Source organism: Calliphora vicina, chromosome 1 (assembly GCF_958450345.1).
Source record: "Calliphora vicina chromosome 1, idCalVici1.1, whole genome shotgun sequence".
Classification (NCBI taxonomy): domain Eukaryota; kingdom Metazoa; phylum Arthropoda; class Insecta; order Diptera; family Calliphoridae; genus Calliphora; species Calliphora vicina.
In genome coordinates, this window is record NC_088780.1 from 134831660 (window position 1) to 134844168 (window position 12509).

At 31.2% G+C, this 12509-nt stretch overlaps 1 protein-coding gene across 1 annotated transcript; it reads left to right on the plus strand.

Annotated features, from left to right (window-relative positions):
• Positions 1-8895: 8895 nt before the first annotated feature.
• TwdlC (TweedleC) lies at positions 8896-10083 on the plus strand. The gene is given in 2 exon segments (XM_065508433.1): positions 8896-8963; positions 9078-10083. Coding segments are annotated over 2 exon segments (1074 nt in total).
• The last annotated feature ends 2426 nt before the right edge of the window (positions 10084-12509 follow it).

Here is a 12509-nt window from a genome sequence, read left to right on the forward strand (position 1 = left end):
TTTTCAAGTTTAAATTGTAATACTATTTCAATTCAAGCTAAATTCTAACAATATTTTCAAGTACTTGAATTTTTAGTTCTTTAGTGCTTATTGGGAACTAATTAAACAGTAAAATATTGAATACATAATGATTGAAAAGAAATTGTTAATGAAAATAAGTAAAAAGCAAACGTTTTAACAACAAAAATAATGTCAAGTTTATTTTAGCTTGTTTCTGTTAAAATAAAGACATGAAAATAATTGTAATAAAAGCCATTTATTGTACGGACAATAATAAAGTACTTAAATATGTCTTGTGTATTTATTTCATTGCACTCTTTGAAAGCCTTGAACAAATATTGATTTTTTTTTTGCAAACAAAGTTTAAAAGGTTTCAGTAAAGACGGCAAGATAAAAATTTAAAATTGAATTGATTCGCTGACCAAAATTTGGAAAGCTGAAAAGACTTATTGGTAGACTGGAAGACTTGGTAAACTGACACACTATAAAATATACCGCCGAGAACAAATGTTATATTTTTATTGTTTGCTCCTTTAATCCGTCTATTCAATTACCAATATATTCCCAAAAATCACTACAAATTTGTATAAAGAATGGGTCTCTCATAAAGTCGTTAAAAAACGTGTACGGGCAATTCCACGAGAATCGCTACCACGACTGAAAACACAAAGACCTTTGAAACTTTTTTTCAAGATGATTTGAATAGAAGAAAATAATAAAATGTTACTACACAGAAAAAATTATATTTCAATTCAAACATTTATCCCATATTGAACTGGTTTCAATTATTTCATAATTAAATCAAGTATTCATTTGCTCAAAAACAAAATTTCTTGATATTTTCTATTGAATTTTGAGTTTTGAATTTGATTATTTTGACAATTGAATATACAATTTTCGTTGTTGGTTGAATTTCAAATACAAAAATTATTGAATAGATAATTTTCGTAATTGAAACACAAAAAATAACAAAAATGTGTTTTCAATTACGAAAATTATCTATTCAATAATTTTTGTATTTGAAATTCAACCAATAACGCTCAATATTTTGGACAACAATATTTCAAAATAACTGTTTTTGTTATTTTAAAATATAGTACCCTCTGAATAGAACATAAAGACCAAATTATTTTTCTTATTTTTCAAAATCTATTCCACTCTGTAGGCGTACAAATGTCACATACGATGATATGGAATAGCCCATATTTAGGTATTTTTGCAAATATTGCGAAATTGGATTTTTTTATCTATAGAATCACTATCTGAGTCGATTAAACGATGTTCGTCACTCTGGCTGGTCACTAACACTATTGAAACTGGCTGAAATCGGTTTATTATTTCACCTAGCCCCCATACAAAATGTCCTCCCGAAATAGGGCTTTATTGGTCATAAATGTTTAATTTATATAGGTATCTTCACAAATTTCGCTCCAAATATGTTTTGTTTACCAAAGTCATGTCATGTTTTTCGTCGAGCCAATATTGACATTAGTTATAGGTGATCCATGCTGGTCAAACAATTGATATATTGAAGGACAAGTTCGATAATCTAGATCAAATTATCCCGTCGAAATCTTATGTCATTTAAATTCCTTAAATTTATTTTTATGGGCTTGCTTTAAGTCGATCAGTAACAATAACGAATCCGAAATTTCCTTAATATCGGCCGGAAATAAGCGGAATATTGAGGAAAATTGGCTCCAAAGAATCGATGGTAGCAAAAGTGTTTATGATGCTTACATGAACGATATCGAATTTCAATTTGGAATAAATTTAAGTTAATTCTTCTGTATTTTATTTAACTAAAAATGCGTATTTCACTATTCAAAAACCATTTAGATTCAGAAAGAGGTAATTTAAAGGAATCAAGAAGGATTCCTAATAACGATTATTTAGAAGCGATTAATGAACTAACAAAGAAGATTTATAAGTATAAAGTTAGAAATATTCAGCCAGCAATAGGATCATGGTACACCTAAAAGATTTCAGTTTCGAAATCAGTTGATACTGTTCAATACTAAAAGATTAACGTGGCAAGAATCGAATATGTCGATAATACAACAGAGGAGACAGTAAATCGTGTTATCCGTTCAAAAGTTAAATGGTAACCCAATTATGAGTGCCAAATTTATTACTTAAACATAAGCGCAGCAGTTGCAGAAGGGAAGGTGCTGGGTGGAAGGAGGAACATAAGCCACTTTATTTTTTAAAAAAAGTGTTTGCTCATTTACCCATTGAATTTTCAAGTATGCCAATATATTATTACTAAATATTATATCAGCCATCGTTAAACAAAAATTATGTAAAACCATAATTTCTTATAATTTGTTTAACACTTCCTAGAATATTGTGATATAATCATAAATGGCTTCTTGTTTATTTTCACTTATTTTAATACATTTTAATTTAACATCTACTATATGCATTCTATGACTCAATATTTCTTAGTATCGGTTTTATTTTTATATAAGACGTTTAAATATTTATGCATGCTTATTGTTAACATATTCCTGGAATAATATATTAAATAGAACTAGGATTAACTTTACCATTTAACATTTACTATCTATTTACATTACAATTCTTAAAATAAATATTTTATTTCATCATTCTATTCTAAAATCCTCAACATCGTCATCTCCATCACACTCAATTGCACTTAAAATGCTTGATACGGCCATAATAGACACTTGAAACGAAACAATTATATTAGACTGTGTCGAATCTTATCATCGATATAATAAAGAATTGGTCGAATTTCAACTTCATTACGATATTTATACGATTTCGATATTGATTTTCGGAAGTGGACTTTATATATGGGAGCTATGACGAATTATGGGCCGATATTTGTAAAATTCAGTACTATTCTTATATGTACATTAGAGTGTCCCAAAAAAAAAAATTTTTGTCTCTAAATTATTAAGAATTAATTGATCTTTCAAACTGCATTTTCAGTTTTTTTCATTTTCATAAAAATTTTAAAAGTTATAAAGCCTTATTTACAAAATTTATGGAAAAATTTCGAAAAATTGTAATGTAGGGCACCTTAGTAAGCCAATTCATTACAAAAACTAAACATTTTTGCACACAAAAATAAAGCTCGGACATTTTTCTTTTAAACTGTGCCCTCAAAATTAATGAAGATTGTGGATTTTGACAAAGTTATGAATAAAACTCAAAAAAGGCATTTTTGGCAAAAACCCTATTTGAGCGACCTCTAAACCACTTCCGAAAAATCTGAAAAAAATTTCAAAAATATTCTACCCTATAAGCTTTCAAATTACGCTTGAGCACCCATGAAAATAAGAAAAAAAACCTTTTTTTGGGACACACTAATGTACATATGAGGATTATTTATGACGGATAACCGGCGTGTGCTATTACGGTATCAAAATTAACAAATTTTGTTAATTTATTGAAAAAAGGAACTTTTGTTATGTTTCAAAATTCGTAATTGACCAGTTTTGGTAAATTTTTTGTCCTTCTGTTAAAAAAAAACAGATTCCTTTATTAATTCTTTATTCTTTTACAATGAATTGTTTTTTTTTACCATATTAAAGTACATAAAAATAGGTTTTGTAAAAAAAAGTACCAAAAAGAGGAATCAATTAATTAATTTCAAAAAATTGCCAAAATCCATTTGAATTTTTTTTAAAAGGACTTTAATTTCATTTAAATTTAATTTTTGGGATATGGGTTTTCACCTGTACACTTATTTTATGCATTAATTCAGATTAAGTTGGATCTTTGATGCTAGCTTTATTAGTTTCGAAGATGTAGTGATGCTGATTTTAACCATTTTTACATCTTTAAAATTCGAATTTCCAAAAATCCTTACTTAGTGCATCTACACATAAAAATTAAGTGATTTTCGGAATTTGATTTTATATAGGACATATGGTCAAATATGAACCGATACAAAGGAAATATGATTTGTGGTTTCATATTTAGAAAGAATTTCATTCCTCTAAGTCCTTTCCTCTAATCCCTAATCTATCAACATCAGAAAGATGGAGACATAGCTAGTTCATCTTAGAATTTTATAAGGACCCAGAATATACATATATCCATTTTGGTTCTAGGATCAATACATCGGTATGTTACAAATGGAATAACAAAATCAATATACCCCCACATTTACTTGGTGATGGTTATAAAAATGTCCTTAAACATGCTCGAATGGCAAGAGAAAAATAAAATTAATAGCGACACTAAAAGCCAAATCTTAAACATAACACAAACAAAAAAAAAGGGATAATGTTCAAATTGAAATAAATTGAATTTGTTTAACTTTGACTGCCGCAAATTGACATTACTGTGTTGTTAGATATTGAACTTAAGGATTGGAATACAAAGACTCATCACAATATTTTGTGAAAACTCTACCAGCTGCCGGTAACTTAATGCCGAGGCTTAGCTGGATCTGATGCTGTCTAGTCATTGTGCTGTGAGTGAATGAGGTAAATGGTGTGGGTACTAACCACCAAAGTGCTCAGATTTATTTAGTTTAACTGAATCTATTTACTATTTATTTTTGTTTATCATTCTTCTGTGTCATTTTCTTCAACATTGCTTCTCCTCTGCCATTTATAACTTGTAGTGTTAGCAACAGATAATGATTATGATTATAATGATGTTGATGATGAAGGGGTCACTTTCGATTTCATTTGATTTAAGTAGCAAATAAACGCCAACAAACCAACAATAGATTAATTGAATTGTAGTAAATGGTAGTAAATCAAACAACAAAAATAAAACTATCTTCACTAAACGGAATTGAATTTTACAGCTACAAACAATCGACCCAGAAAGAGAGCAACATTTTATACAATTGTTGCTTTTTGGTTACTTTTTTTTTATTTATTTTATATTTGGATTAGACGAAAAATGACACTTTAGCACTTAAACGAAGGTTGCGTTAATGAATGAAGATGTTGGCTTAAATTAAATATGGTGATTTCCATAGAATATTTGGGAAATGCCACAGTTATAATAGTTTAAGTTGACTATATTTATTTATTTTTTTTTTAATTTAATTGATATGTTTTAGTCTAAGAAGGCGGCGAATACTAAGCTCCCAATTAGCATGTAGTATGAAACGAATTCGACTCTGATTGTTTTTTTGCTATTATCAACTTGTTTATTGAAACCGAATATATATTTTCTATTTATTTCTTTAATTTTTGTATGCATATATTTACAGAATATATATTATTTTACTATAAGAGAAAAATCTGTCACGTACGGTATGTCACGTACGATATTAAATTTTATTTATTATAAAATCATCCGAAGATTGTTTTCAATTAAATGTGATGGATTGTAAAGGAAAATTATTTGGTTGAGTGTAAGAAATTAAATTAAATTTTTCCGTACCAGCGATTTAAATTTTGAATTTTTCGAGAAAAACCAATTATTTGGCAATTTTTAGGCGAATGAGCTCTATTTCCTTACTCTTACGAACTTTAAGCAAAGGTTATTCAGAATATTATAGTCCAGATAATTCTAAATATACTCAGAAACTTTTACTAAAATCGGAAAACGTTAACCCTTAAATCGTGAAGGTCAAAAGTCAAATTTTTCAATATTTGGAATTTTTCATGGAGAGATAGCGAAATATTATATACTTTTGGGCCTATTTTGATGAAACTTAAGAAAAATATAACATAAACTTTAGGGTTTATAATAACAGCACAAGAATGGAAATTAACGCTTAATGGCACTTGGTGTTAAAATGACCCCAAACTTTTAAAATCATAATTTTTTTTTATGGTTTTAGAAGTTTGGGGTCATTTTAACCCCAAGTGCTATATAGGGTTAATTTTTATAGGGTTTTTATCCCGGGAATTCCCGGTATAAATTTCCCGGGAATTTTGCCAATTTTTCACTACCCGATTCCAGGGATTTTTAGTCGGGATTCCCGGGAATTAAAAACTGACGAAACTGCAAAGAAAACAAGTTTAAAAAAAGGGAAAAGTTTTTTATTTTACAGTTTTTCGTTTATATCTCGGCAATAATAGCCCGCTTATTACTATTATTTATTTGGGGTTTTTCGAATGAACATTTAAAAAAGCGTATGGAAAACTGCACGATCTAGAAATAAAGGTGAATAATCTTCAATGCCAAGATTGACAGGTGCGAATTATTCCAGAAAACACTAGTAGAACAAAGGCCCCTACTTTTGAAGGCGGCACACCATTTGGTATTTTTAAGTATAGAATTGATTTTGGCCATTTTGCGTAACAACGACTGCTTTATAATGAGTGTGTTTCGCAGAATAATTTGGAAATTTTCGAGATCAACATAAATTTTATCTCTTAACTATTCAGTTAAATGTATTGAATTCATTACTTTTATTAAAAGGCTTAAAAATTTTTTTCAATTCATTTTGAAAATGATTAAAACCTAAATAAAACTGAATGAATAAAAAACATTTAACTCAATTTGTAGTAGATTTAAATCAACAAAAGATTAATCATTCAAAGTTTGAACAAATTCTGTTATTAATTAATGAAGCTAAAGAATTAGATATTGGCAATGGATTTATGAAATGAAAGGCTGACATTTTTTTAATTACGGATTAAGATTTTAGTGAATTAACCTCAAATTTTATTAATTAATACGAAGCTTTATATATAATGATTATAACACTAAGTTTTTATAAGAAATTTTGTTATAATATTAATTAATTTCGGGAATAGCCGGGTACCCGGGAATGTAGAGAAAAATTTTACCGATTCCCGGGAATCAAAAAAGGTCGGGAAATTAAAAACCCTAGTTATATATCAATGGATAGAGGATTTTGTCTACTTTTCAATAATGTATATTACTTTGGACAATTAAAAAAATTCTTGGAATACTTTTTTGAAAAATATGTCAAAAAATGTTTTTTATTAAGTTTTTGCATAGATACAAATTTTTCAAATTGTAATAAAATTTTTATTTATGAATATTTTTTAATGAAATTCTACACTTATATAGATTTTTTATTAAAAATGGAAAAATAAAAACAACTTTTGAAATTTGTAATCACGAATCCCGGAATTCCCAAAAAAGTATTAAAAAATTCCAAAAATGGGATATTCTCGTTTTTTGGCTATAATATCCATACTAGGGGCGGGGAACCCTTTACAAAATAATTAAGAACATATTGGGCCATCTAAAATGGGTTACTATATTTTGATATCGACTATGCGACTTGAGAATTTTTGCCCTAAAGTTGAATTTTACAAAAAAATAGGCGTTTTTTGAATGAAGATGGTCCCCTCGGTATCAAAAATTATAATTTTTTTTTGGTATCAACCAAAATTTTTCTTATTTGAGGACCCACAAATATCCCTTCTTTTAGTTTAGCCTCAGAAAGACTCGGGAACAAGCTGCATAAATATTCAAATGCTGGTTTTGTCTTCTCTAAAGCTTTTACGAAATTTTGTAATGTAAATAAGCATTTTTCAGTGTTTGTGTTATAGGAAAACCTCGATTTGACTGAATAATTTTTCCGCAAATAAAACAAAAATGGTCTGGGTTTATTTTACACTTTCTAGAAGACATTTTAAAATTGTTTTTACTTTAGAGTTTTGTATTTAATAGCGATTTTATTAACGTTTATCTACAGGAAAGATGTACTTTTAAACAGTATTTATTTTTTTTCCGTTAATTTTTTTTGGAATTTGTCAAAAGAAATACAACTCTGAAAGTATCTAGTAGCTTCGCCAGAGTGTTGAGTATCCAAAAACGATGTAAATACTTAATTACTACAATTCGGTACACTACAGTATGTATTAGTAGTACTCAGGGCAGGTGAAAAATAAAAACCCATATATCTCAAAATTTTGACGTATAGGTGGGAAACAAAAAATGGTATATTTAAATTATAAAAACTGTCCAATATTTGATAATATATTCTGGCATTAGAGGACTATGAGAGGATTCCAGAGGATCTTAATTTGAAGCATACTGGATTCCAGCTTTGCCAATATTTGGAGTTTAAATGTATGGTGGAATCATAATTTTCGATATTTTATGACTAACAAATTATTTTTGCTTTATCATGGAGTGACCCATATAAAACAAAACTATGCCTACAGCTTAACAAAATAATATGAACTTGCATGGAAAGCAAGTGCCTAAAGATGATGATGATAATGTTTCAGAAAACTCTTGTTTATTTTCTGGCCACTGAAAGACCAACTTTTTTTGGTTTGTTTCCCAAAAATAGTATTTTGAACAAAGTTTTTGAATTTAGGCAAACAAACGAAATGATAAACATGTGTTTGTGTGTCCAAATTAATGTGTTTAGTAGACACAATTTTTAATTTGTAACTTTGGGCTAAAACAAATCACCATTATCGCAGTCGCCAACATCATTATAAGCATCTTCTTGATGAAATAATGTGATCCAAAAAACAAAACATAAAATAGTTTTGGGTTGCTTTTAAACGTTTTTTTTTGTTTTGCTATTTTTACTACAATTAAATGAGTAGGGCGAAATATTTTGTTGGTAATTGTTTTTTTTTTTTTTTTCAAATCCAACTTTTTTTGTTGTGTGTTTCGGTTGCTCTTGTTATTGATTTAAACATTTTTAATTAAATAGTTTTTTGATTTTTGAGTTACTTTTTTTTTGTCCATTTAGTTGTAGTTGTTGTTAATAGTTTTTGGTTTCAATATTGTTGAGATTTTTTTTTCTTCTTTTCGATCTTTTCAAACACAAATCAAATGCACAAAATTTGTATAAATTTGTGTGGCAATTTTGGTAAAGGCATCAGTTCAGAGCTTAGCTTTTCATAGCATAGTTCAATTAACTCACAATCGATCATCTTAAAAATCATTAAAAAAAACTCCTAAGGATTATTTACCTGGATTATTTTAAAGAAGTGTTGAATAATTTTTAAAATGCGTGCCTTTTATTTGTTTTCTTGTTTGGCTGTGGCCGCTGTCATGGCTCGTCCTGAACCACCAGTGTATATGGGATTACAGCAACAAAATCAAAGAGCTTTACCTTTGAATGGTAAGTTTATGCAAAATAGTAAAAACAGTTAAAGTGAAGGATTATATTTCGGTTGTAGTTAATAAAGTTCTAACTCTACTTAAAATAATTCTTTTCCAGCCCATGCTGCTAAACCCCATGTTTACCAGCAATTGCCTCAAGAACATAGCTTTGCTAATTTCGCTGCTCCCGCTCCCACCTATGGTGCTCCAGCTGCTGGCCCCTCTCCCGACAGCTTTGCCCCAACCCACCATGAAACGGCTGCCATAGAAATGCCCCAAGAAGATTCCTATAATGCTGCTTATCGTCATTCCTCCAACCAACAACATCAAACCGGTTACGATAATGGACCCACTGAAACTCAAGTACACAAACACATTTATGTACATGTGCCTCCTAAGGATTTCGAAGAGGAAGATGCCATGCAACCCCGTGTAACACATCAAGCTGGTCCCAAGCAAAAACACTACAAGATTGTGTTCATCAAGGCCCCATCTGCTCCTGCTATGCGTGCACCAATTGTTGCACCTGCACCACAAAACGAAGAAAAGACCCTCATCTATGTGTTGCACAAGAAACCTGAAGCTCAACCTGACATTGTTATTCCCACTCCTGCTCCCACTAAACCCTCCAAACCTGAGGTATACTTCATTAAATACAAGACCAAGAAGGAAGAAGCTCCTGTCTATGGTCCCCCACCAGCCACCATTGAAGCTGAACCCCGCCAAGCTGTTGATGTTCCTGCAAATGAAGGTAACGATTTTATGCCTATGGATCTTGGCCAATACGAGATGGCTGCTACCACCCAACAACCCCAATACCAAGAAGAAGAACAGCAACAACAAGTCCAACCTCAATTTGTTAACGAAGAACCCACCAATAACGGTGCTGAACTCTACAATGCTCCCACTATGACCAACTTTATTAACGATGAGGTGCAACCCACTGCTGCTGAGCCTCTCAATCAGTATTTGCCCCCCGAAACTACCTCAGCACCCATTGTTGTAGAAGATGTGGAAGAACCTGCTCATGTGCCAGCTGCCACTTATGGTCTGCCCAACAACAGCCGTTTCTTCATTAAGAAGAGAAAGTAAATGCTGCCATAATTAATCAAGAGTCCTTAAAATGACTTATTAGCCAATTTTTCTATTATTGTTTTGTTGTTATTATTTCGTTATTACTTATAATTGTTAAATATTTAGGTTGTTTTTTATAAAATTTCGCTTCATTTAAAAGTTGTTTCCTGTAAAGCAAACCGACATTTACATCTAAATATTATTATGAATTCATAAATTGTTCTCACATTTTATACATAAACCACATAAATACATACATGTCACTATTACTTCTTTAAATAAAGAATATTAAATATTATTATTAAAAAAAAAAACATTTAACTTGTAAATTTATTTTCAAACTAAACCTGGGTCAGTTTATGGTAGTCAAGGGAAATCTTGTTTCAAAATTTGAGAAATAAAACACAAACTTAAAGGCTTATGGTATTCCATGTAACATTCTTACTCTTATTATGCAGTGGCGAGCAAAACGTTTTTAGAGAGATTCTATTCAAACGGAAAATACTTTACAAACCAAATTAATAACGCAAGACTACAATGATTTAGGTGCTGCCCAGTGTATACTTATTTTTGTATGGCTACGTGTAGTTTTCGAGTAACTGCAGGTGAGAAGCTTAATTTTTTTTAGATTTTCTATGATGTAGGTCACTTAGGACACTCCCGTATAATATTCCAACAGTAATCTACCATCATGCGAGTATGATCATCTATCTTCCATCACTTTTAAATCATGATGGAAACGTGTGCTTCGCTATACAATGCAAAATTTTCAGGAAACTTGTCTAAATGTTTGTAATTTTCAGCCTTCTTATTTCCTAACAAATTTTTCACAACGACAACTAAAGATTTCCAAGCCGCTGCCTCTAAATCATTCATGGAATCTATGAAATCGTTGTCTTTCATTAAAATTCGTATTTTTTGGTCATAAAAATTACCAGCTTTTAGTTTTTCTGTACTCAAAGTTAAAGAAATTCTTGAAAGAAATGCTAAACATGAATCAGTCTTATATAATGCCTTCACATACAGCTTCATAAATCCTAATTTGATGAGTATGACTTAATAATGCGGGCAATAGTTGGAATATATTTTCCCGGTTTTTGTTTTTAGTAACTTATATGTCATTTTCAAGCGAACATATCTGTCATTTATTCTCACCAAAGCTAATGGTGACTGTGTTGCATCGGTTTGAACATGCGAGAGGTGGTTGGTTCGGTTCCGAAATGGTGATTTTGACACGGAAGACAAAGATCGCTTAGACCAGCCAGGGAGCTACTCAGGCAGCAATTTCAAAATGTTTGCGAGCAGCAGGATTCATCCAGAAGCTGGGAAATTGGGTACCATACCAATTGAAGCCGAGAGGCCAAACAAATCAACGAAGATCAGGGAAATAAGAGCTGCGGAACCGCGAAAGGGCATCTACGTCTAGAGCCGCAGAATCGGAAAGAGAACACGAATCACGGCTTCAGTAAATGCGTCACTGTGCATCTTCACCTAGAGCTGCTGAGACGTCTCAGCAGCTTATCGAAAGACTAAAAGCCTAACTGACTCCTGAATGGCTCGATCAAGAGAAAGAATCGATTTAAAGTAGGCGGCATTTCATTTCAATAAGGATGATGACTACAAGAATCACAATAAAGAACGGATTGGCGCAATCTACAAACTTTGCTTACATGCCCGCTTCTAAGTTAAACTTTCGGCGCCACTCCGATTTCCATGCTTTCAAATGACGTCGTTTGGGGCAATTAATATCGTAAAGAACGTCGGATTCATTCCCACCTTTAAAGTTCAAGGTCAAATGTACCACAGACTTGGAACATTGCTCACGCAATGAGAAATGAAGCTACATAAGCCGAACGCATTTGCTGCAAGACCCTTCCGCCGAAACATAAACTCATAACAATTGATCCCGACACAAATGAGACCATTTTGAATTCATTGGAACCAGCCGGAATGATACCACATATATTGACATTGAAGGTTGGATCACCCATAATGCCTCTCCGCATATTAAACGCCTAGATTGACCATTCAATAATGATCACCAAATTTAATTCAGGCAATAATTATCGGTGGCAGATTTAAAGGCGAATTTCCAACGATTTACCATTTGAATTCAAGCGGCTCCAATTCCCGTTTCGTCATGCCTTTGCTATAACCACTAACAAAGCCCAAGGCCAATCGTTGATTATTGATGGCATACATTTGGAAAATTCATGTTTTTCACACAAATATATTTTTACACCAAATAAAAAAACGAGAAACATTGTATATCCCCTGGCCTTAATAGGAATTCATAAATATAATATCCCATTTGCCTTTAAAATATTCGTTCCTTTTTTTTTGAGGACATAGCTTGGCACTGTACTTATAGATATCTGGTACAACTTTGTCATATGACCATTGTTCCGCCGTCATCTGGCTACAGATAATAAGTGTTTCGGGTG